The 27,055-nt window shown below is 40.0% G+C and overlaps 1 protein-coding gene across 1 annotated transcript in view; it reads right to left on the reverse strand.

The window, feature by feature from the left end:
- The window catches only part of SLC17A8 (solute carrier family 17 member 8), a 36,865-nt gene continuing 9,810 nt past the window's right edge, over positions 1 to 27,055 (reverse strand). The window contains exons 3-12 of the mRNA XM_005242675.4: positions 23,407 to 23,525; positions 18,092 to 18,206; positions 17,538 to 17,625; positions 14,640 to 14,726; positions 13,552 to 13,691; positions 11,784 to 11,933; positions 8,691 to 8,823; positions 7,234 to 7,344; positions 5,742 to 5,869; positions 1 to 5,099 (exon numbers count right to left, since the gene is read on the reverse strand). Of these exons, the coding sequence (XP_005242732.3) occupies positions 4,761 to 5,099; positions 5,742 to 5,869; positions 7,234 to 7,344; positions 8,691 to 8,823; positions 11,784 to 11,933; positions 13,552 to 13,691; positions 14,640 to 14,726; positions 17,538 to 17,625; positions 18,092 to 18,206; positions 23,407 to 23,525 (1,410 nt within the window). The 3' untranslated portion in view covers positions 1 to 4,760. The remainder of the gene's footprint in view (positions 5,100 to 5,741; positions 5,870 to 7,233; positions 7,345 to 8,690; positions 8,824 to 11,783; positions 11,934 to 13,551; positions 13,692 to 14,639; positions 14,727 to 17,537; positions 17,626 to 18,091; positions 18,207 to 23,406; positions 23,526 to 27,055) is intronic.

The following is a 27,055-nucleotide window of genomic DNA, read 5'->3' on the forward strand; positions in this document are numbered from 1 at the left end:
GAGCAGATAAGTATGGTTATACATAAACAAATGTAGTCTGTTGGCTGCTGTAATTAAATGAGGGGAGGGAAACAAGTTAAATGGGTCAAGCTTTTGTTATGATCAAGACTTTAAATATCCAAATGGTATGCTCTTGGGGGAAAACCTGTTGGCTTTATTATGTTATTTAAAAGACAGTCCAGCACAAAGAAGTACAATCTTACTACATTTCTTACGTAATTTCTTTCTTTACTTACGTGAATTTGCATGTAGAAGAGCTCTAAACATGATAAGCAGTATAAACACTAAAACAAAAAAGGTTGAGATAAAAAAGGGACAATTTTTCATGTCATGGTAAACATTGTTATCAAATGAAGCTAAGAAATTACTGGTATCAGTATGTGAGTAATTAAAAGCATCTTTTCAAAGAAGCCTGCCAGACTGTCTTCTGTATGTACATATAGAGCTGCGGTAGTGTTAGTAGTGTATCTTACTAGCAGTGTTATCTAATCCAACATACGCATTTGGACGATATAAGAATGAGGAGTTTTTAATCTCTCCATTTATTTATTCCTGATTTCCTGAGAGTTAAGCTTTGAAATCAGTCCTGATTGAACTCCCTGAACCTTGGGATGATGAAGAATATCAGGTCTCAACATGCAGGTTTTTAACTCAAAAGTCTAGAGAACGCCAAGTTCTGTTTCAAGGATTTGGAAGCTGGTATCCATCCTCAGCACTGTCTGCATTGGCTCTTAGTGGCAACTGTTTTTCTGTTTTTCTCTTTTCCCCTTTCTGTTCTTTTAACCACAAGAAATATTCAGTCCTCTCTCTTAAATTATGAATAATTAAATAGCACTCTAAAATTAAGGTCTTTAACAGAAAATAGGAAGAAAAATAAGATAAGAAATTCAGGGTTTACAAAATTTTCCTCAAAATAATGACTAAACTTAAAGATTTCTTTAACTATCGGTAAACAGTAGTCAACTGGAAACATTCACACAAAGCCATGACACATTTTGCATGACTTTGAATTAATTTTTGCCTTGCTACCTTCAAAATAATTATGTTACACACATGAAACTCCTCCTGGCACTTTGTTAACATCTGGATGCTCTTGTTATATTTTTTACCCTAAAGTCTGTATATTCTTTTGGACTAAGAGATTATTTCCTTGGATAATTCACTCAGGTGAATTTTCATTGTTTCTGTCATTAATTTTTCCTTTCTTACTACAAGGAACCAAGGAAAATTTTGTTTAACTCTTGCATAAATATAAGAGGAGAATTAATACTGTTAAATTTCTGCTAGTAATGCCTAGAAAACATCAGACATCAAAGAAATAAAAGCTGCAGCTTGCTTTATTAAGAAAGATCAGTGGATAACAACACTGAACAACAAATACCTAGGACTTACTGTCCTACTTTTTCTCATCTCAGACTTAAATTAGTATTCTGTAGCCTACCTATTTTACCATTTCACAGTATGGAGAGATGACTCTTCCCAATATAAACCAAATGTTGCTTCCTTCAGCAATCAGAAAGCCATTTTCAAATCAAACTCTGAGCGTATGGGCACTGTCTTATATTTGAAAATATGCAAAAGTTATTTTGGGCATGGGGAGAGAGAAAAGTATAGAAATATGCAATAAATGAAGTTTAATCAAGCTAGTATTTCTCCTTAGAAAATACCATTTGATATTATCTGGGTGATGAAAATATCGTTGTCCACTAGCATTAGAACAGTGACCTCTTTGAAGTCAGGTTGGCATATGCCAGCTGTTTGCCTTATTGTTTAAATGTTCCAAATTCTAACGTATTTTAAGTCAGTTTTACCAGAAACACCCTCAGTGACTGCACTTTCTTCAGATCCCACAAGAAAAGGCTGTTGGAGCCAGTTGCAGATAGAGACACCCACTGGAGTTACAAAGCCTGTTTGTTCCCAGTAAGTTGGCTTTATTCTTGGTCATACATTATTGTGGAAGCCACTGTGTAAATCAAATTGTTTATTAAGTAACAAAAATTTCCTGGAAGAAAAAACTAACTTCCAAACAGTGCTGATGTTTACACTTCATGCAATGCACCTGAACAACTTAAAGAGATGAAAAGGAAAGGGAGAAAGGCAGCCCAAACATTTGAATGCTATTGCCTGGACAAGCATTGTGGTATGTACATAACTTCAACTGGTCAGAGATGATATTCTGCCTCTGGAAGCAGTTAAATCTAGAAAAGAAAGAAAGTACTTATTTAAATGCAAAAGGTTGTCCAAATGTTTCTAAACCATTTCTTTCAGGGCATTAAATAATACTCAAATGTCCACTGAAGTCAAACTTGCACTGAACTAAATCAGTGCAGTCTGTTGGTGGATACAAAATGATCCTGCTAATGTAAGATGTCACTTGTGATAGCTGTGGTGCATATCTATAGCAGTAAGAAAGCAGCTACGTTCACCAGAGAGGCAACTGAGCTCTCATGTGCCGGTTGGCCATTCCCGAACTTTTGGGATGTTTGTAGTTCTTTGTTGTAACAACAACATTCACTCCCTTTGTGTTCCTCATAGTGAGCCAGGAAAGCTACCCTTTATCATTACTGAAATGATGCTACTTCTCAAAAAACATTACTGTTTCTAGAATAGTCCATTGTTTGTTCTTCTCTTTCCTCTCTGCCAGATTATACTTAGATTCTTATATTAAATCCTTTCATAATATGATTTTTCCTGTTAAGAGTTTCTGCAGTAACTACATGCATGCTAAGTGCTTGGAGAGGGAGGAGGAAGCTGTTTAATTTGTGCATATGCAGAGGAGTGGCCCTTTCTTTCATAAGTTATGGTGGACATTGCAAAATAGTTTAACAGCAGCTGGTCCAGCTTTTGTGATAGACTGGTGAGAACATTTGACTCAAGCTTCTGCCACTTAAATCCCCAAATGTTGACTATGACCTGAAAGAAAGAAAATATCTTCTTATACCTGTTTTACATGTCAGTAGTGAAATCAGCAACTCTAGACTAAACTAAAATCTAGAATTTTGAAAAAAAAAATATTTTCTGTCCTTACAGAATAAAGATATTTTTTGAGGCTTATTAATAAACTGCATTGTATCAAAGTAGGATTGAGCTGTACCATAACAATACCCCTACCATTAAATTATTTGCTGAGACCAATAAAAGTGTCTTCACTGCAGTCAAATCAGCATCCATTCAGCTCCCTTTACTTCTGATCCATATATAGTTGTAGATTGTGTGTTGCTGGGCAGTAAAAGGAACAAGAGACATGAACAGAGAATCAGCTAGCTTCCTGATCTCCCTGCTTAATTATATTTGTAGGGAAGACAAATTATCCATGGATTCAAATGAATGTACAAGTGTAATTCCACTCACGGTATTCAATTGTACTTCAACAAAATAGCAAAATGCATGTTAGTGGCTATGTATGGTACATGAGAACAACAATACTGAAACATCACAAAGCACATCATAGGCTAGACAGGATAGCTTTCACTTGAATTTAATGAGGCATAATGTAATCATAACGAAAGACAAATTAAATCACAGCTTACTGAAATTCTCCATTCTGAAAAGAGTACTAATGCCACAATGAGTCTCTGGGTTGCAGCTAACTGAGATGATACAGCATGCTCCACTGGTTGATTCTAAAAATGGTAGAAAAAGGCTAAAGCCACTTTACACAGGCAAACATATACCAATGGCAAAAGAAAATTACTTTTAGACATAGGTACTCTGTTAACTCTCAAGTGTTACAGTACTTCATTTGCAGCAACAGTCAGACTGACGCATTGAAAAGTTATAGATGCAGAACTAAAGACTTTACTCGTGTAAGCAAGCTTTTTGACCTAAATGAGGACTGTTGGGTTTGAGGCCAGGAACTCTATCAGTATAATACTAGAAAAATATATTTAAATTACTTCACAATAATGAATTGAGTGAGAAACCTAATCCAAATAGGACTAAGATTTCCTTTCATAAGGATTAATTATATTACATCACTAATGATGATTTTGTATTCAAAATTTTTTCATGCCAGCACAAAATCTATGAAGGGGCAGAAATCTTACAAGTATCCAGTTTATGACCTTATCCAGACTCTGTGGGCTATGGTGGGCTATGCGTATAAAGCAGACTGTCAATCAATTTGAAGGAACTGTTGAAGCAATACTGTGCCATCTTTGCTACATGTTCCTCTTCCTGTTGTGGAGTGACCAGTAGTAATTAATTACAGCCTACTGTCATAAATCTGCTTTTCCCTCCACTCTGATCTTTTAACATGAGTCTGTAGTTTGACATGGAATAAGCAGCTCAAATACCAACCTACAGGAATCCTAAAAAGACAAAGCAGGGCCACTCAGACCAGATTCTCACACCACTGGAGCCCAGTAATTACACAAATCACAGTGGATCCAGCATCTGATATGACCTTGTCCTTTCTTTGTTCAGATAGGAAGATGAGGGTACTCCTTGCTCTTACAGTCAGTCCTACAGCTTGCACAAGGCAGGAACCTGCCATAGCTTGTCATCGCCTAATGGGTGCAGAAGTCCCTCCCAAGGGGATATGATGGCTGAGCAAGGATTTAGTATCACTTCTCCAAGTCCTATTGTTGTTAGCCCTCTTCCACACCACTAGAAGGGAACTACCGCCCCTTGTATCTAGCCACATGGCCCGATGTTACACAATTGAATAAGAGAATAAATATGGATACCTGATGATTTGGGGCAGCTAGGCAGGAGGGTGGGTGGGAGTAGCTGCTATACAAACCTTACAATTTCAAGTATTATGACAAATCTTGAAAATTTCCATTTTCATAATGGTAAGAAGTCTGTTCTTCCATGTCTTGAGTTACTTGCTTTTGCTTTCTCCATTCCCTTCTCTGTACTTCATTGTTTTGACTGGTAGCACCATACATCTTCTTTGGACTTACAAAAGTTTCATTATTCATCTCTGTTTCCTCAGCTAGTTCATCCTGATAAATTATGCCACATTTCTCTTCATTGAGGTTTTCAGGGTCAGCCCATTCCTGCTTCTCCCCAGAAGCAAAGATAGCGTAGAATATCACTCCACTGTAATGCACCAGCGCTGCGATCAGAAAGACGTTTTGCCATTCTTCACGGGTCTGAAAGAATGGTGCAGCTCTCATTAAGTTTGCAGTAAAAAAGAAATATTACTGTCTGAATTAGACCACAAATTAGCACATATTGAACAATGACTGTGATCAGTGTTTGATTTCTGATGTTACAGATGGAGCAATTTATGAGGGTCGTTATGAAGATTTTTTTCTTTCATAACAATGGCTAATAAAATATAACATGGGAATTTTTTTTCCTCACAGTGAATTTTCTGTCTTGCATGTGAAATATTCATGGAGTTGGAAATTCAGAGATTTCTCTAACAGTTAAGATAATCTTATTGTAAAACAGTGATTGGTTAGGAACCCTGTCAGGGATGCATTGTAGAGGAGTTTCCCAAGTCCTATAAGCATTCCCCAGTGGTACAAAGATATTGCAGAGACTTAGCCTCAGGTAGTATAAAATAATGTCTGATTAGTTACTTAGTAGATATTTAGATAAACAGGTAATTAGTTTATAATAGCCAAGAATCTGGCCACCAGGGTATTGTAAAAGTGAGTGTTTAAGACAACCAACAGAAAACAGCTGCAGAGATCAATGATGAAACGGAGTTTCCAGGAAGCTTTGAAATGTCTTATCTTTTGTGGCCTTACCTAATCCTTTTCCAAGAAAGCACAGAGAAATGTTACCTTATGTTTTGTCATTGCCCCAACGATAAGTGGGCACACCATTCCTGACAGTGTCCCCACACCATTGGAGATGCCCATCAGAATGCTAGCGTAACGCGGGGCTATGTCCAAGTGATTCACATTGAATCCTACAACAAACGAGAGACAACGGTCAACTGCACAGCATTGTGCTTGGTAGCTTTCTAGAGCTGTTCTGACTGAAGAAGCCAAAAAGGTAGGAACCCCCCTACTATATATACCAGAAAGAAGGGTAGTATTTTCTTGGTGATAAAGATGGAAGATATGTTGTAACTTTTTATTCTTTTTCAAAACCCCTTTGGGAATCATGTTGTATAGAAAACATAGTTTGTTTCGGCCTTGCTGAAATTTTAAAGTATCTGTGCTTCCCATTTTCTCATACTGAAACAATGCACTCTGCAAGTATCTTTAATTAAGGAATGAATGCCTCGTGTTAGTCAAATGTCTGATATATTTTTATTTATGACATAGTGGTTTTTAATACATATTTTCCAGTACTTTAAGTAGCAGTTTAACATGATAAAAAAACAGTAGGAAAAATAATTACCCTTACTATAGTGTATCTTTTGGATACATATTTTATTAAGAAATAAAAACAAATAGTAAAAATCAGCTGAGATAATTTTCGTGCTTTAGGTAATGAAAATTAGTCATAGGAGCTATGGATGATCACAAGAAAGGGTGATGAATTCCAAGTGCATGGGATTAAATACAGTAAAAAGTTGACTACTGGGAAAATCCTGCAATAAAAATTGATTGATAGAAATGGTCTTCTATGCAAGCACCTCGTAACTGAGTAAAAAAACTACTTCCCACCTGCACAGTCCTAAACCAGCAAAAGACCAGTAGTTACTTTGCTGGTCAATTTTGTTCAATAGATCCATCTTCCTGGCAGTCTGCTAGCTGACGGCCTTCCATATTCATAACAAAAGAGGTTTTTTTAATAATGATGGTACTGGTGGAGCTACAAAAGTCAATATGAGACTGGAGAGACCCATGAAAGTGTTACAAACAACTGTTCTGGAGAAGGGCTGGTTATAGGACACAACAGGGAGAGGACTGACCTAGAAAGCAGAAACTGGCAGCTAGGGCTGGGGGCGGGGCTGCAACTGATAGCATTTGAGCAACTATTCATTCCAGAGTAATTTTCTCTCTCTCTCCTTTTAGGGATACTGTTTATGGAAGAAGAAAAGGTGGCTGACACTGTAGAAGTATACTAGAAAATAACAGCACAAAGCTGATGTAAACTAGAATCAGTCAAGAACAGATTCTTTCAAAGCTTCATCTCTTATGTGCAACATGTTTCATGGACACCGGAGTAAATTACTTCTGATATGGGAAGAAACAGGGAATACCCATAAGCAGCCACATTAAGAGCAAACAGAATAATAGAAATTATGACAGTAACAACAGTGAGGATAATGACATCACTTTTATCACTAATAGTAAAACCAAGAATAAGATCAATTCTTACCTGAAATTGCAAAGCCACTGAAGCCTACTGCTAACACCAGAAAGGAAATAGCCACACCTTTTGTATGAGAATAACCAACTATCAAAAGCAAGGTTGCTTCCATCCCAAAGCCTTCAAATGAAACACATGGCAACAAATTACATTTAAATTACTATTGGTCATGGAGATACTAATAAGGTCTAACACGAACAGCAACTTAAGATGAGACAAAATTCTTTTGTATATTATAGCTGTTTTTGAACATGCGTGGAAGATTTGTGGATTCACAGAGATAGTTGAATATTTATTGTTTGAGAATATACTTTTTTCTCCTCATTGCTGTGTAAACGACTCAAGCAATTGGTGAAGTTAACTCACTGAGCAGTACAGGGACACAATGAGAAAGTGACTCTGCAAAGTCCTGAAAAATTCACAAACATGACAGGACAAGGAGAAAAACACTTCTTGCCTTCAATTTCTCATGGTTGTGGTGATGTGAGATGTGCTCGGTAAATGGAACAGAAGAGCATTTTACATATAAGTGTGGCACCAACACAATAGGACGTACCTAAGCATCACAGGGAATTTCCAGTCTCTGCCATCACAGAAACTGACATTTCTAATATGTAACATTACAATCCTTCTGGGTTGTTTGTTTTGGCTTGGTTTGGGGGTTTGTTGGGTTTTGGGGTTTGGTTTGGTTTTTTTCATTGTTGGTTTTTTTTAATGATACTGAAAATACACCCGGAAGATACAATGAATTTGAGAATCCTTTGTGACAATGCGTAGCCAAGCTGCATGGCATCTCTGACTGCAGGCATCTCTATTTCAGGCAGCCTATGCCATCCATAAATAATGTAAGCCAGGAACTGGCAGTGGAGAACGACTCCACAGGCTATCTGGCTTGAAAATTTTTCCCTAATTTAGTATCAACCCCACAAGTAGATGTCATTGATTTTCCAGTTCAGTGACTGAACTGGAAACAATTTTTTTTGTGCTGAGTAAAAATGCTTCTGTCCATCCCTCACCCTTTTTTTCACTCAACCCTTCCAGCCTAAACTTGACAGTGGTTTTTCTGCTGGAAGTAGCACATAGGAACATGGCCAGCTATTGCAAGACTGTATCTGCTTGGAAAAGCTCTCTCCAGCACCACAGTACAGGGTTACCTTTGTCCATACAAGTTTGCAGGATGAGGTCTATTTGATCATACTACTCTTCTCGGCCAGTCCCTATTGCCCTTTCAATTATTAACAAGGCTTCTTTCCTCCTCCCTTTTTAAAAGTGTGCTCATATGAGTAAGGATTTACACCATGAGGACATCTAACATCAGCTCTCCATTAAATCCTTCAGATGAACCAGCTGTAAATGCATTCTAGAGTAATTTGTCTCTTGTTACACTTAAACATGGACCAAACTATGATTTTTGCATCAGCTGCAGAACAGAATTGAAATATTGTATTTTCAGAATCCAATAGTACCTCCACAATTCATGACCTTCCTTACAGTGGTAGTGGTTAAAATATTCCTGCTCCGTAAGAAGTCCGCTAGTTGCCCTCCAATGGGTACGATGATAGTCATGACCATGTGAGGAACTGCCGACAAAAGGCCAACCTGCAATTAGACAAATGAGTGCTTACTGCTCATGTCCTCCCTCAGGATTTAGGGGGAAGGGAATAGGAACCATACCTTTCTTCACCCCTTTTTTACCCCCATCAGACACTTTTTTGATCCTGGATCCTTGTGTGGGGGAATTGCAGACAGGTCCAACAGGACCTGCAACCAAGACCTGGGTGACCTTAAGCTACTCTTTTTCCCATTTTTAAGGATTTCTGGGAGCTCGAGAGATTTCAGCATACTCTCGTCCAGGTAGTAGCAGCTTTTTTCCCAGGCCCTTCCAGTAATGGCAGTATGTGAGCCATGCCATAGCCAGAAGCTACCCACCTCAGCCCTGGTCCACCATCTCTGCTGGGGCTTTTGAGATGGGATTCACAGGATGCTGTACCTGGGAAGTGGAGCCTACAGGATGCTCCTTGGGGTGCCAGATGCTGTCCAGTCACTGTCCCTGACAGACAGGGTCAAAAACGGGGCTGTTTGCTCACTGCTGGGGTCAAACAGCACCCTGTCCAAAGGGGCAGTCAGTAACTGCCCCTGCCAGGAAGCCGGATCTGTGCAGACCATCTCTTGTCTGCCCAGCGCCTAAGGGCACCAATGAAATGTAAAGTGCCTGGGCACATTCCTTCAGTTTTTGAGGGGTAGGGTGGTGTTCCTTCCTTCCTTCCCTCTTTCTCTGTATATATATAATAAAAAGGAAAAAGACAACTCTGTCTAAAAAGTCTGGAGCTAATGCTCTGATGGAGTTTTCCCTCTCTCCAGTGACCAGCAAAGGAGCACAATAAAACTGCTTTAATTTAGCTGGTTAGAGTAGGTGCCCAAGGATGGGTGATGGAAGGAATATCTCCTTGTGGCCTAGGAGGAGAAGCCAGAGCACAAGTGAGAATCTCACCTTAGAAATATGCAATATCCCTGCTCTTCCATGGTTACACTGAAGAGCTGCATAGAAGACCGTTAATATTAAATTCTATCGTAGACATCACAAACCCCTGTCTTATGTGTCCTGATATTAGAGTGCCCTATCTTGGTTTTCACCTGCTTTTATATTTTTTTGTTATCCATGTTCTTAAGGAGCTCGTTTCTGGATAACAAATCTCTTCCTGTTGCCTGCTACTGTGTAAAGGAAGGAAAAACCTGCACATTGTGTATGGACCAAAGAACATATAGCATAAAGCCTGACATTATGGTATAATTTTACAAACTATTAGCATACATTTAAAGTCATGCATGTATTTTTATTTTTGTGGGATTGGAGCCTACAAATTGATGCTCATCTTCTTTTCATTTTCATAGAATCACAGAATGGTTGAGGTTGGAAGGAGCCTCAGGAGGTCATCTTCTTCAATCAATGCTCAAGCACAATCACCTAGAGCAGGCTACCTAGGACTGTGTGCAGACAGCTTCTGAATATCTCCAATGACGGAGACTGCAGCTGCTTTCCAGCTGGGTGACTCCCAGCATATATTGGTGTATGGGCCTGCTCCTCCCCAGGTGCAGGACTTTGCACTTCCCCTTGTTTGACTTCATGAGGTTCCTGTCAGCCCATTTTTCCAGCTGATTGAGGTCCCTCTGGAAGGCAGAAGAACCCTCTAGTGGATCAAGCCACTCCTCCCAGTTTTGTAACATCTGCAAACTTGCTGAGCGTATGCTCTGCCCCATCATCAAGATAATTAAGGAAGATGCCAAACAGGAACAGACCCAGTATGACCCCTGGGGTACACCACTAGCTACTGCCCTCCAACCAGACTTCGTGCCACTGATTACCACCCTCTGGGTCCAGCCATTCAGGCAGTTTTCAATCCGCCTCACTGTCTGCTCAACCAGTCCATACATCAACAGCTTCTCTATGAGATCTATAAGTACCTACCTTACTGAAGTCTAGGTAGCAATATACACCGCTCTTCCCTTTATCTACCAAGTCAGTCACTTCATCATAGAAGTTTATCAAATTGGTCAAGCATGACTTCCCCTTGGTGAATTTTCTGCCAAAAGGTTACTACTTTTTGTGATAACTCTGGTATTTATCCCAGGCATGGGAAAAGACTATTTTGCAGAGTTTTAGTGATCAGCATGTCATCTTCTAGAAGTTTTGGTTTTTTTGAAGCAGTAATTTAGTGAAAAGCTTATTATCTAGGATGTTCAACCTCCTTACATTGACAGTCAGTTTTACATTAGTTTTTAATTACTGAGGTACACAGAGGTGCAACTCTAGGGCTAATGAAAGGCAGTTCAAAACAAACAAATCTGTTTTGTCTTAATACCCCTTCATCTTGTTCTTCATCTCCATGCTGTACTTGGCTATTCAGTGTCATTGCTACCATGCCAGCATTGCAGAATCTGAGCACACTCGTGCTTCCAGACCACACAGGTAATGATGTTGTTTGGTATCAGTTTGCAGAATTACACTTGCTTGAGAATAATTTTCAATGTAACAAGTAGGTTTTTTAAAGGAATGTTGGGACAACTTCTCTGGAACAATTACTCTGAAGTCTTCATTCATGCTCTGAAGAGGGAATGTGACGATACTGACTAATGAAGTGGCAGTGGTCAGGAATATAAACCTATACAAAATTTGACCCCTCATCAATGAAAAGTAATGAAAAAAAAGATGATAAAAATTACCTGGCAAGCAATGCTAAATGGCCAGCACTAAACCAAATGTGCATTTCTGTTTACTTTGTGGTTTTCATGATATATGAGGTTTTTTAATTAACTCTCTCCCAAAACAACTTCTCAGTCATTTCCTTTCTTTTAATATAATAATATATATAATTTATATAATATAAAAATAATAATTTTATGCTAGCAAGCTTTTATTTCTATCAGATCACCAGAAGTATGTCATCCCAGCTACCGGAAATAATCTACTGTAATGATTCCAGGAGGATCTGGGGTTCCTCAAGCACTCTGCACCTTGTAGGGTGAGGTCTGAAGGTCACTGCTTCATCACAGACATTTACCTTGCTTATTGCAAATCCAAAGACTTCTTCAAAATAAGCAGGCTGACTTATAAGGAGCAAATAGAAGGTCCAGCTTCTGCAAAAGTTTGCCACAATGATTGCGTAGACTGGCATTGAAGTGAAAAATCTCTTCCAGGGAGTACTAAATTTCTAGGAAAAAAAAAACGAAACCAAAAGCGAGTAGGCAGAGGCAGAATAAACAATGAGACAGTACACGGCACCCAATTTACACTGAAAATCACTTATAATGCAAATAAAAGATATCTCCTGGATTAGTAGCAAAAGACAGGTAGAGAAACTTCCCTAGAATCTGTAGGATTTTTGAGGTGACTACTATTATAATACTACTATTGTCCTGTTTACTGAAATTACACAAGGTCTTCTGGAATCCTGCTATCGGGATAATAGAATCAATAACAGAATCAACGAAAACTAGAGAAAACCTTGTGTCATTCCCCACTTATTGGCATGATGAAGTTTGAGACATTCAATTGTGAAAAAAAGGTTATCCAAACTCAGAAACATGTGGTGGCACAGCAACAAGCAGCTACCTGCTTCAATCTAATTCATTTCATTCAGCAATAAATGGTAGTGGTAGATATATAATATATAGTGGTAGAGGATTTAATTAATACATTTAATTAATAAATAATAAAAATAATAAGTGGTAGAGGATTTAATTTCTATAACTTGCTTTTGGCATTTCTGTTTTCTATTTATGTTTCAATACTCCATACAGCAGGATTGCTTTACTTCAGAGCCCTGTTCACTTATAATGGAACTAAAATCAGAAGCTGAAATATGTAACTATGGCAATATACATTGACATTCTCCTTTTTTACAAAAATGGTCCTTGTGTTCTACAGACAACTGCCTGCCTGTGGTTTTGTGTGAATATATGATGGTGGTACTAATGTTCTCTGCAGTAAAACTACTGTACAGCAAGGGAAAACCATGACCTGGAACGAGTATGTGTGTCTCCAGCCAAGACCTGAGTGCCTTCAGCCATATTTCAGGAGCATGCCCAAAAGGAGAGTCTGGTACTTTACACTTTCAACAAGGCTGATACCCCAAACATGTAGAGGAAAGAGTCTGGAGTTATTTTGTTCCAGAATGTTCAAGAGCAAAAGCCAAGAAGAAAAGTCTATCAAGAAACAGTTTTATTTTTCACCACTAGCAAAAATAAATTACCTAAGGGAACGGAGAGAAGCCTGGTGGAAAAATAGGCTTTAACCTTAAGTTTCCAGGATCTTCCATAATTCTCTTAAAGAAAGGGTGAGAAGTCTTAAAACAAGGAGCTGAGAGGCTGTGAGAATGAGCAGGGCAGAAACCTTGTCCTCAAGCTTTCAGAATTGCAATCATCCTTAGTAAGAGCTCAACAGGCAGCTGGATAATTTAACATCTGCATCCAGTGTCTTGTTTAGCTATTTCCATTAATATTTTTAGAAAAAATATGATAGTTACTCAAGAGAGTAAGCAGGAGAGCAGAGTGTGTGGTTCCCTCTCTCTCCCCACTCCCTTCCCTGCATAGGTTAGTGAGGCCCCATAAGCCGAGAGCTGAAACAGCACTACATGGTTTGCCTGTTGCTGAACTCATCCTGCCCAGCTGCATGAGCCTGATCCTGCAGTTTTCATAAGAGGAAAAGCCCCTAAACATCAACAGAAAATAATTCTGCTGCTTTTATGCAGCCAATAGTATCCATCCAGTTATACGCTCATTCTGTGAAAGTGCTCACAAATTATAATCAGAAAAGCCTTATTTACTTACACTTGCACTAGCTAGGCTGGCTCCTTCTCCGATACTTGTTTCTATATATATCCTTTCTTCACTGGTTATTGTTGGATGTGCAGCAGGGCTCTCATAGGCATGAAGCAGCCAGAACATGTACCAAATAATCCCAAACATTCCTGCAGACGCAGGAAAAACAAAACTCAGTTTTAAAAGCCAATAAAGCCACACTTCAGTATCTGCAGGCCTTGAAGTTTGTTTTGAGAACCAGTTAGATCAAGTCTGCATAGAAAATATGCTCACAGAAGTAAGAAAATATGATAACTAACTCCGTGTAGTGGTAGTGTGTGCCTGCTCGCAAAGCATTTGAGCATTTTGTTACTTGTGTTACAAGATCTGCATGAGGCAGAGAAAAGGCAGAAGGAAAGCTCTATGTAGAATCTGAGGAAGAAAAAAACATGGAACATGGAACATGGAAGTCATAACATGGTTGCAATCTGCATAAAAGAACATTGCAATCAGATTGCAATGGCAAATCTTATGGTGTGTCCTGTGTCTCCAGAGGAAACAGAGAAACCCCTTCTTAACTGGGTTACTGATGCACAAGGCTATGTTTGAGCCAGCTCTGCCCCATCCTGTGTGGGGGAAGCATGAGGCACCACAGATCAGCCGCAAGGCCATACCCATGTGAGGGGACCACTTTGTAAAAGTGGCACTGCTTTACCGAGGGCGGGCAGCATGGGACAGATTTCTCAGGGCAGAAGGTTTCAGAGGCATCTGGTTCCTCACTGGCAGCGTGTGTTGTAGCACTTGGTGTTAGTGTGCACTCCTGGACACTTACCACATGAGTGTTTGTGCTACAGAGCGACCTTGGCAACTGCATCCAGCCCTCTCACTGGGTGACTATGAGCCGTAGCCTGGTCATTACAATTTTAAAACATTTTATAACAGAGGATTACAAAATAAAAGCTCTCAGAAGCTGCAATAAGTAGAGAATAAATTGGAATACCTATCTGCAACCTCTTCATCCACTAAAGCAACTTTGATCCATGCTTGTTATACAGGTTTAACAAAACAACTGGCAGTACCAGTCTAGTCATAGAGATCCTTCATGCTAAGCAACTCACCATAAATATAAAAGACTGATGACCATCCTATATACTGTACCAGCACACCTGCCAGTGGCATGGCAACCACCGCACCTGCATAAGACCCTGAGGAGAAAAAGGATTAATAAAACATATCAGCTATGATAGGCGCAGCCAGCTTGCAGTGCAGACAATCCAGACAGGTACTCATGGGGGCAGAGCTGGAGGGACATATCTGGCTGATTGGCACCATGATTTCTTCTGAACATGGGGAATGAGATGGAAGCTCTAAAATTTTGCTTGGGGTGTGTAAGGACTGGCCCTCGCTGGTGTGGGATCACCAGTCTCATTTTGCAGTTAGAAAGGCTCTGCCCTGTAGGCAAATGGGATTTGCAAATCCAAGACTGATGGCAAACCACCATGCAGGCATAAGCTGTTACGTATGCACTTCAGTGGGAAATCCCATCTAACCCCGTGGCATATGAGGTGTACTCTGGAGAAGCTAATGGCCCAAGTTTCAGAAGCCTTCTTGGTGTCCAGAAATCTTGATGGCTAAAGATATGCTGGGAGGCTCTTGTCATGGCTCTCGCCCCATGACCCCACAAGTGCTAGTAGTGGAGGGGGTGTTCAGATTAACCCTGAGTCTGTTTAACCATGTTCATTTAGTTCATATCAGTGGCATGAACAAACAGCTGGAATAAATAGACAAAAGTTGACAGGGAAAAAAAGGATAAAAATGTGGTCTGTGCCAAGGTTTCTGATTGGGAAATATATAATACTGGTGAAACATACTTCCAAGTGACTTGCAGAAAGAGACGAATATTTAAGTGCTTGGAAAGGAATTTCCATTAAGACCTTGGGGAGACTTCTTACAATCCAGATTCTTACAATTTGGTTTCAGTGCGGTGCCAGTGGCTTCACGTGTGAGAAGTGTTGGTTTAAATTATTCTAGGAAATGAGATACTTGTGTTTTTGAGAGTAGTACATACTTTGTTAGTGCACATTTGTTAATGCTCTACTCATTAGCAAATACTTCTCTGCAGTGTTTCACAGTGACTCATCTCCCTCATCTCTGTAATTCAGGCAAGAATATAGTCAAGAAGCCAGGAACCTGGTCAACATGGGGTTTCCTAATTCTTCCATTGTTCCTGTGCACCTTTCAAGTACAAGAATCAGCTACCTGTAGCCACTAAAATGGGTGCTGAGCAGCTGCAGCATGGAACTTTCTCTACCCAGTGCTGGGATTTCCAGGAGAGAGCACCGAGGGTGGAGAGGTTTCTCCTTTGGTCTATTGTTCTGAAGAAAATGGAAACACCTAAATAATCAGTAAATGCTGGAGTCATCTGTATTAAAAATAAAAGTCCTATAATATGCAGACCTGTTTTTTTTCTTTTGTTTCACTCCTCCTTTTAATCTTCCTCTTGTATTTTAGTGCTGTATTTTCCCTAGCCTTTCAGTTCTACTGCTGATGGACAAAATGTTTTTTCCTGTCACTTTCACATTTGCAATCGAGTATGTTCTTTTACAGGTATTCATCTTCAGCTGGCTTTACCCCACTACCTGTATTTATTTTCATTGCTTTCTCTTCCACCTGTCCCACTGCTTACTCTTCAAAGTCCTGATATTTCTGATTTATCTTCAGTACTGTTAGACATCCACTTACTGTTCCAATTTCCTAGTAACAAATGGGAATGGGAAGGAATACACCAAATACAGACAGTGAAGGTGTCCTAGCAGATGGGAAATAACAGAGTGAAGTAACGAGCAGTGGCTTTCTCTTCACTCCCAACACAGTGCATTTGAAATCCCAGCAGAACCATTACTGCCCTGTACTCTGTGTATCTGGACTTTTTAGGGTAAAAAAGTAGAGGGAGTACATTTGGATTATGCCTTACCTTCCTTACATTTAGCCGTCTACCCAAATCCAGCCTGGAAATGGTGAGGAAACTAACATTCACTGTTTCCCCTGGAATTAACAGGTAATTAAAGATTGCAGGGTGTATCCAAAAGAGGATGAAGACATCAACTAGGAAAGTATATGAAGAGAGGACAGCTCAAACTAGACATGGGAAAGTGCTGGACAGGTGTGACACTCACAGTGTCTTTTCTGGCAAGAAACTGTGGTAGTACAGTGACCTATGGCAAAAACTGCTACCTGGAGGATGGAATTAAAAGTAGAAAAAACTTCTTTTTTTGTTTTCCTTTTTCCCTTTTCATTAGTGTGGCTGTAAGTAAAAAGAAGATATCTTCCTTCAAGAACAAAGTGTAAAACCTCAGTATTTTCCCTGCTCCGTGCTTCATAACAAGGTTTAAGTCTGTTGCTAGAGGCTAGAAATATTAAAAGAGAATGAGAGAGTTCAGTTTCTCCCATCTTTCTACTGGGTTCCTCTGCTCAAAGTCTTCTGAAATTTCCCACAAGCCATCTTCCAGAAGGCCAGCTGTCAGCATTGGAAAGGGACCCAGAGAAGGGAAGAAAGTACGAGCCTGATCATAATTCAAAACAGAGTGAAGCAGAACAGCTAGTGGCAAGAAGTTACATCACCTCCACTGCAGTATGTTAAGCAGCTAGGCTAAAGCCCTCAAGTCCTTTGAAAATAATGTTTTTAGATGGGTGCTTGTTTAGAAGGGTCAATTCAACATGTATAATAAATGGAATCTCTAAAGATGGATCACATAAAAAAAAAAAAAAAGTAGTTTCTCTCTTGTGACTCCTCTAGACCCATTTTAGTTTACTATGGAAGTAATTCTGAGGGTTGGCTTTAAATGACAAAATGGTGACATATTAAACAAAAAGACTCTCAGGTTCCTGAGCTCAGACTACAAGCCAAATGCAGGGAAGGGCAGAGGGTTTGCACTTCCTTTTTAAATAGTGAAAAGAATAAAATATGTCTAATAGGAATATGTACTTACATAAACCATACGGGCCTATCAACTTACCGCAGAACGATGTGGTGGCCAATCTGCTTCTTTCCAGTGGAGGAGCCCACTTACTCCACATCCCGTGGCAGGCTGGGTAGGTGACACCCTGGCAGACATTTGACACATCATATGATTTGCTTTCACTGCATTCCTACTTCAAGCAGCTGCTGATACTGTCCAACCTGTCCTAGCTGTTTGTCACCATGGAATGATGTAGGAAGGGTTAGGTAAGCCTAAGTAAGGAAGTGCTTTGTTGTTTGGGTTATGAAGATGTTAAACTAATCTGGATAATTACTTAAATGGTAATGTGTTCTGAGGTTAGAATGTTGTTTAGTACATGCAGTGGATGATGCAAATAAACTAAAATAGCTCAAACTGCAACAGCAGAAACCTAAACTTTTTATTTTCTTTAAGGTAATTTAAAAATGATTAAAAATTGTCATCTAAAAATGAGTAACAAGTAAAACTATAGATTGATCAGAAAACCTGACCAAAAGATCTTATGACTTTTCAGAATGAAATCTCCAAAAACAAATGATGCATGAAAGGACCAGTATGGTGAGTGCTCCTACCTCCACCAGACCTTGCAGAATCCTTACAAACATCACACAGCCATAATGCACTCTTGCTGCAGAAGGGATGAACATGTTTAGTGTAGATGTTAGAAAGATAGCTGCTCCAAATACCCTGTGGAAAAAAGTAACACAAAAGGGAGTATAATTATTATCTACTTTTCCGAAGCAATGCTGTTCTCAGGTGCAGTTGCAGAGATAATCTCACCTACCACCTTCTCACCAACCCAAATACATGTAAAGCCCTCTTATTGGCAAAAGGGGATAAATCCCCATATGGTCAACACATTTTTTTCTCTGAGTGGAATAGAAGTTTTATACATACTTAAACAAAGATGCTGAACTTTTTTTTTGTATCAGAGGAATAACTATGGATGTTGGTACTGGAGGCTAAGCTGTTTAACACGAGTCCTGACCTGAGAGAAGCATTCCTGTCTTGGGGAAGAACTTAAATTCTGTTATATCAACAGGGTTTAACTTAAGTTGGGTAAAGTCTGGTTTAAATGCTTCTCTGAACACAGGAATGTGCTGGTTAGTTCCACTTGCTGCTGCTATAACATGTAAGAGCATTGTTTAAGAGCGACTCCTTTCCATCACTTCTCTAAATAACAGCTACATGTCCTTTGTGACTATGGCATAGAAGAGGCATATCTACAAGACAACTTCTGTGAAAAACATGATATAAACATTTTGTTATTCTGCTTTGGAAGAGCGCTTGCTGCAGCCAGGCATAAGTCAGTCACAGCTGTACATGTACCTGGGGCTCAGTGCCTTTGGAAAATCATATGCAGCCTCCCAAATGTTAGCACCCATTAGAGAAACAGGAGCAGAAACCTCTATGTAGTGGTAACGGATCCAAGCAGCATCCCTGAAATTCCAGGCCACTCGGAGGCCCTGGGGTACCACTCAAAGCCATGTCTGCCTCACTCACTGCAGTCTGCAGCAGCTTTTCCCAGCATAGACATGAGCTTTCCTGTGTTTAACTGAAAAGTGGTGCACACTTACTACCCTGTATCAGTACGAAACAACAGTGATGCTAGACCGGAAAGACAACTGGATTGACAGAGCAGTCATTTCAGTATGGCACACACTGCTATTTTGCCAGGCACTGATGCTATAGCACAAAGGAAAAGTGTCCCTGGATGCCCAGCTCTTGAAAGGACATCTGGGGAGCTCTTTTTAAAACTGAGGCTGCTGCACCATAAAAAACACCACTGGAAACCAAGAAAGAGACTGGCACCAACCAGCTGCACCAGTCGCTGAAATTACTGCCATTAATAGGCACGAGCTGTACTTGATTGAGTAGATTTCACATTATCTTCACATCTGGCTGACTGAAGCCTTAGGTTTCCTTTCTGTGCAACAAATGGGACTCAATAGCTGCATCACACACTCTGAACATCAGGAGTTCATTACTCCAGCCTCTACTGAAGCTGATATACATGAGGATCCCATCTGAGATCCTGTTACAGCACTGAAAGTATCAGGACTGGCAGTAGGAGTTCTCCACAACTGCCAAGCACCATTTAAATTGAATGGATTACTACTTATCCTCAGTAGTCTACTGTCTTCTTTTGTCTGCAATTCAAAGCAACCACATCTGGCTGCCTGCAGACTGCCTTTGTGTGGGAGATCTTTCATTCTGCAGATAGAAAGTTGCAGCAATTGGTGGCCCTGGGGACGACAGCAGGTAAGATATGGGAGGTCAGCCCAAAGCTGCCCTCAAGGTGATGCCCTGAGAATAAAGTGCCCTGTTTTGTTCAAGGCCCTCAGCTCCTAGCTACACTGATGTTAGCTAGCAGCATGCTGCTGTTTGTGGATTATAATTCATGTTCCTTTTCCAAACTACTCAAATTCAGTGATGTTTAATAAGATTTGATGTGCATGTGGCATTTCAGAAGGATACATTAAGCTTTATTCTCATATCTGAATATTATTAGACAGATATTTGAACAGAAATCATATGATTTGGACAACAGCAGTATTTCTCTCTGCCAAAGCCATACACAGATGTTATTATGCATAGCTGTTTATCATGCTTCACTTCAAAATATTTAGAAACTTTTAAAACCTTTTGTTGTCATTCTTTTCTTCTTTTTTTTTCTCCTTAAATAAAGGTTTCAGTTGTTTACATTTAAGTCTCTTTGAAAACTTATTCATAAGAAATACATGTCCCTTCATTTTTTTTAATCTGGTCTTATTATTCAAAGTAGGATTAATGGTAGTATTATAGCACAAAGAATCTACAGTCAGAGGTCAACACCATTTTATCTAAATTCTCTACACCTATTGACAAAAACAACAGTGGATGCCTAGACAGCTCATAATCTGAATGACAAGAAAGCACTCAACAGATGAACTCAAAAGCAAAGAGGCTGGGTTGACTGACAGGCAGAAGTGACAAAGAAACGGATTTGTACAGAAAGCAGTCTGAAACTCCAAACTAGAATACAAAGCCTATGGTCATATCTTGACATTTAGGAGACAGCTTTCAAAGCCAAGTAAACATTTAACTGAGAAATAAGTGTTACTTAGCTCTCCGTTATGATCAGTGAAGAAAAGGGTTTTGCACCTTGCTTCCTTGGCCCCTAACAGGAATATCAGGTTTGTTACCGTGATGCTATTGAGTCTCAGGGAACTACGGTAAATTATATAAATTAATAAGCACGTGAAAGAATAAACCATAAGAAAAAGAAAATGTTTAATTATTCAAAAGCTAATTCTGAAGACTGTGTTTCCAATCTCTGCTACTTCATTTAGTGTCAACTTTTAATATGCCTAGGTTGTAAATGTATCATTTATACTGAGTTCGAACCAGTGTCACTCTTCTGCTACTATTTAGAGGTTGAGTAGCGTTTCCACAAAGAGGCACCATCCTTCCAGCAGTTCACTGCCATTTATCCCAAAGAAGTTGGTCTCTACCATAACTAAAAATATCCCAGTTCTTTACAATTCACTCACATTTTCTTCTCTCCTCACTGCCATGATACCCAACCAGATGTCACTCTGGAACCAAAACAGACTTCTTCAGCAACAGATTTCTCTGCTGAGTGGGGTGCTGTTACTGAAAACTGGTATCAGGAGGTGCCTTATGTTTCATGTGTCCTTGTCACCACCAAACAATAATGAAATAACATTTAGATGCATGTTTGAGGATAAGCAGCAAGCTAAAGGGATAGCGTCACTAAATGCTTTGTGGACTTGGTAGAATGCAGACCTACACAAAACTGGACAAATGCATAAAGTAAATCACACGGTGTTAAATGGTTTTGGTGCAAAACCATAAAGGACTTCACATTTTCAGCTGTTCTGAGATCTTTCCGAATCCCACATTATTACAGATAATTTTTTGCATTAGAGAAGTGCCTGCAGTGGAGCTGTCCATGTGTGTTCAAGGCTGCACAGTGCTGAGCAGGATTTAAAGGGATGACAAAAGAGTCTGTACCTAAATCTGTAATGTCAGTAATAGGGTAGAATAATACATGTCATTGCCAAAGTGCAGCTGGGGGAAAAGAAAGCATTTGCCTTTTTAGGGGTAGTGGGTTCACAGACTGGCCCCAGATTTGCTTGTTTCTTGCCCTGTGTCTTAGCCAGTAACCCCTCTGAAACGGGAACTTGGCACCACTGGTGAATCTTCCCAAGCTGAAATTGGTTGGGTAAACAAGGAAAAAAGGGAATAGATGGAGTTAGCCAGACCTGTGAATCCTATTAATGCAAACAGAAATTCTTTTTGAGCTCAGCTTTTGGGATATTGTTGTTTCTAAGAAAATTCAGCTCCTGAACTGAGTTCTGATAGTCAAATCCATAATGTGACATGGTAGTATAGCATTAGATTGAGCCTGAAACTCTCATGGGGACAGAAATGCAGCTTTCTGTGCATATGCACAACACGTCCCTATGGAAGTACCCCGCTGACAGATTACATTGAGTTACAGTGTAAACGTGGTTGATTTTACTGTTTGCAAGAAATTAAGGAAACAAAAGCCAAACTAATAATATGCTGAATCATTCAGCCAACAGTGTGCACATCTGCCTTTTGAGGTCCTTCTGCTGCAAAAGCTGGTGGCAAGACTAGAAAGGCTGGGGAAATGATTAAGCTTAGCTAATTTGTTTAGTTTACTTGGCAGATGGAAAAATACTCTGCTTAGGCATTTTTGTGAGATACAGAAATTAATAATTGAGGATGCTAGTAGTGTGGAATAAGCAGGGCAAACTGAACGAGTAACTTTCGGTTACAGACAGAGGGGAGTTTGGACTAAGCTTCTGGGCAATTCTATGGGATGAATCTGTCCTGGAGTAATTTCCAGAAGGGCATATAGGTGGGAAGAACACCCAGGCAGTCTTGTAACCCCTATAGCTTTTTGTAGAATGCAGAAAGCGAAGTACATTGATGTGGGGCAAAAAAATATATAACTGGTCTTAAAGACCTTTTCCAATTCTGAAAGTGTTTCTAGGTAAGTCATGCCTTGTTTGCAGAGAATGAAATGAGTACCAACAATCTTTTTTATCTGAAGATCCCAAAAGCCCTTAACATGGATGCCTCATGAGCTCATTCACAACCAGCTCTCTTCAAGACAAACTCCCTCTCTCTTATGGTCATGTTCCAAGTTTTGAAGACTTTCTGAAGTAAAGCCTAACACCAAAGTTACCTTTTGGCAAAATTAGCTACTTTTCTTATTCTTGCTTTCAAAAGCAGTTGAATTTAAAAAAATCAGTCCACAAACACAATGAGCATAGGAGAATCTGTATAAATGCTCAGAGTTCACCAAACAGAGATCATGAAGCTCTATTAGAAGTTCTGGGCAATCTGAATTACAGTCAATACTGTATTCAGCCTTGGCAAGGATATCTGTGTGCATGAGGATGGATTTGTGTCTTCAGAACACAAATAGTTCTGTAATTACCACATGCCCAGCTTCAGTCTACAGGGAATTTTTAAAGGAGAAAGGTCAAATTCTGTTGTAAAATTATTGCTTGGTATTGAGCTAAAAAGCACTAAGGGAACTTCTGAAATGCAAATGCTACAATCCTTTTCTAAAGAATTAGGCATGGTTTCCTAACACTCTCCAGAAAGCATTATTGTTTAGAGAAGAAATGTGGAGATATTTGAGATGAACAAGCTAAATTTCAAGAATCAGCAATAGACCCATAACAAAAATCTAGTCCCATTGTTGGTTACAGACGTAAATACAGCACATTGAGTTACAGATGTGTATTCCTGAAACACATTAATTCACTATTTTGGTAATCATTTAAACAATGTAAAACAGTCATCAGGCTGTAAAGCTTAATTCTTTTGATTACTGTTTTCTTACCTGTTAGCAGCCAATTTGTTTGAGATGAACCCTCCTGGAATTTGTGTCACAATGTAACCCCAGAAAAAAGAGCCATGAATGAGTCCCACCGTCTCTGGATCCCAGTTGAATTGGGCTTTCTGTAAAGGAGACAGAAAAAAATACTGGAAGATGAAGCACTCATTGTAAGACAACCACTGTTTGGAAGTCACACAGAAGTCATCCCATCCTCCAAATCAAGGCAGCCTCTTCATGTTGGCTGGTAGGTGTTCCTAAGCTTGAAATCCCCCAGTTAAGACAAAAGGATGTCAGATTCTCATGTGAGATTATTGCCTTTGCTCTTAGCTCTCTGTTGGATGGATAGGAGGGGGAAAGGTTTCAGCCAGAAGGCAGCTAATGCTGGACCTTCAACTTTGCCGGTTTGTCACTGCTTCCCCATGGGCTGCTTAGTCCCGAAACCTTTGTTTCCAAGCTTGCTCGTTGTTATAACAGTGACCTGATGCTTTTCAATGGACATATCCATTTCCCTAAGATTATCAAGGTCCTTTGGGTTCACCAGCTTCCTGGTCAGGCTTATCCATAGTTCTTGACAGGGCCAAACACTGACCATCCACCATCTGCATTAAGTGGCATGGGAGCAGAAAAGGGGGGGCATGGAAGTGTCGAGGAGGGCTAACAGCTGAAGACAAAGCAATCAAGAAATAAAACTGGGTAACACTAGCTAGCTGACTAGTTTATCTTTTATTAAAAGTGGTGCCAGTTGTAGCGCTGGATTTTGATACAGAAGGCCAGCCACAGGCTGGTCATAGGTAATTCCTACCCAAAAACTCTGCAGCCAAGAGAAATGCTTTCACCATATACCTCATCCTTGCATACCAAGCAGTTTCAATCTTCTCAAGGCTTGTCCTGAACAATTTCTGTTCCCCAATGACCCTATTTGACATACCTTGTTCAGAAGGATAGCCAAAGCCCAGGGCAAAACACAGAGGAAGTGAAGAAAAGAAAGGTGGATCCCAGGTGCCCCTCCTGCCCTCATTCTGGGAGGTCAGACAGAACTTGACTCGGTATAAACCGCTATTGTAAGGTCAGTGTCAACTTATTCTCCTTGAACCCTCAGTTTAGAAGAACTGCTTTGGAGCAAAGAGAAAACACGATATTTTGCCTCATTATGATTTTTATGCAATCACACAGCAGGGAAAGGTGGCTAAGCATCATGTGAGGAAGCAGCACAGATATCTTTTAGATTCTGAATTAAAACTATCACTAATACACTACAGAAAAATGAAAACTAGAATGATAAACCTTAACATCTCTCTTTTCTGTATTACTTTCTGTGAACCAGTTTTCCCCATGAGGTTCCCACCCCCCACCCCCCTCCCAAACAAGCAAACTAAAAAACAGCTCATCATTTGACCTGCAGGGAGAAAGATGGCGTTAATTAGCCAGACATTTACATCAATATACATTCTGACAAGAGAGCCACTTACCTGTGCTGAGTTACATTGCTGTTTTAAATACTTAATATTCTACTAGTGATTTCCAGCTTAGTTTCTAGGTACTGTTAATGTCTGAAGGCAGAAACATCATGAGACATGGAAAAAGTTCCTGTATCAGCAGGTGCTCATGCCCTAACAGAATAATTTACGATTCATGAGAGGAATTTGTTCAAATTTTCTCAAACTACCTCTTCTGAGCTTCCCAGCCTATGCAGGCACATCCTTTCTCTTGCTCCAGGGGGGAAGTATAGAACCAGGAAGTCCAAGCAGGACCACAGGGAGCAGGGATTAGACTAAATAAATACAGATTCAGCAGCAAGTCTAAGCAGCAGGAGCTGGTCAGAGGAGACTGCAGGTGAAGAACAACTAGAATCATAGAATCGTAGAACACCAGGTTGGAAGGGACCTTCAAGGATCATGTGGTCCAAACTTTCTGGCAAAAGCATGGTCTAAACAAGATGGCCCAGCACCCTTTCCAGCTGAATCTTAAGTGTCCAATGTTGGGGAATCCATTGCTCCCTCGGGAGATTATTCCAATGGTTGGTTGTTCTCATTGTGAAAAATTTTCCTCTTGTGTCCAACCAGAATCTCCTCAGGAGTAACTCATACCCATTACCCCTAGTCTTTTCCATGTGACTACTTGTAAAAGGGGACTCTCCATCTTCTTTGTAGCCACCCTTTAAATACTGGAACATGGTGATAAGGTCTCCCCTAAGCCTTCTTTTCTCAAGGCTGAACAAACCCAGTTGTCTTAGCCTTTCCTCATATGGCATACTTCCTATCCTTTGATCACCTTTGTGCCCCTTCTCTGGACCCTCTCCAGCCTGTCCACATCATTTTTGTACAGCAGGGACCAAAAATGAACACAGTGTTCAGGTGTGGCCTGACAAGCACTGAGTGGAGCGGCATGCTGACTATCTCTGATGATGATGATGCAACCCAGCATGCTGTTAGCTTTACCACAGCAGCAAACTGATCACTCATTGTTGTCCACCAGGACCCCCAGGTCCCTTTTCACAGATCTGCTCCCCACTAGGAAACTCTTCATTCACTTTGGTAAATCTTTCTGGAGTTTATTGGGTCTGATTAGAAACACTCTGCTTGATAGCTAGGAAGGCAAGAGAAAAACACTGAAGGACTGGCCATGACATAATGTAGAAAGGGAAGGAAGATTTATTTAATCCCCAGGCCTAGAATCATAAGCCTCGCCTCTGGTCTTTGCAGATCAATAGCTCCTATGACCATGAGTCATGCAGGCAGGCATACTTTTAGCTTTGGAAATTTGCTATAGACACTTTCTGCACTTCTTTGTACTAAAAGTTAAAATATCTGGGAGAAAAGCTGACAAATAATTGCACTGCTTTTCATTCATCTCTAGAAACATGACAGATGACAGAAGTATCTGCCTCTTTGGGAGATGTGTTTTGTTTTAGGTAATGTGTTGACAAACCAAGGGTACCCATAGGCTGGGGGAAGACTCCATTCCCTGGGAGGATCTGATGATACTTTGTCCTTCTGTAATGGCTTTTCTCCTAGACCTCGGCACATGGGGAGTCATCAGGTAAGAGTCAATATTCATGTGAATAATTTATTAGGACAAAAACATCCAAAAATAAGTCAACAAGTAGAGGAAATGTAAAGCTTCAAGTTCATATAATCCATAAAAGGCCTAATGATAGCAGAGCCAAGTACCAAGGCAGGACTGGGGAAACTAAGTACGCATTGAACCTGCAGTTCCTTGGGTGCATTGTTAAAGGTTTGTAGGCAACAGCTGTGAACCACATGCTATCTACCGCAAACTGGAAAATAGCTTGGTACCCTCGCTGAGTACCTCTAGACAGCAGTCCGCATTGCCAATAAACTGTAAAAACCTGTTGCCTTATTGCCAGTGACTGCTCTAAGTTCTTGAAAGTCATCTACTGACCTGAATAGAGTGCATGCAGCACTACATACAGCAATTAGTAATTCCTTCTGCAGCAGCATCAGAGCGCACTTCCCTGAGAGAGAGTAAATAGTAAAAGCTTCTGCCACAGAAAAAAAATCCGTCTGCAACTGAAATGTCAGGGACCTGATAGATACACAAGCCAATTCAGTTCTCATTTCTGCTGCTTACAACCTTTACAACATTGCAAATCCTCAGTTCTTACATATTTTTAATGTGACTTTGACACCTA

This window comes from Falco peregrinus, chromosome 6, assembly GCF_023634155.1.
Source record: "Falco peregrinus isolate bFalPer1 chromosome 6, bFalPer1.pri, whole genome shotgun sequence".
In the NCBI taxonomy this organism is placed as follows: Eukaryota; Metazoa; Chordata; class Aves; order Falconiformes; family Falconidae; genus Falco; species Falco peregrinus.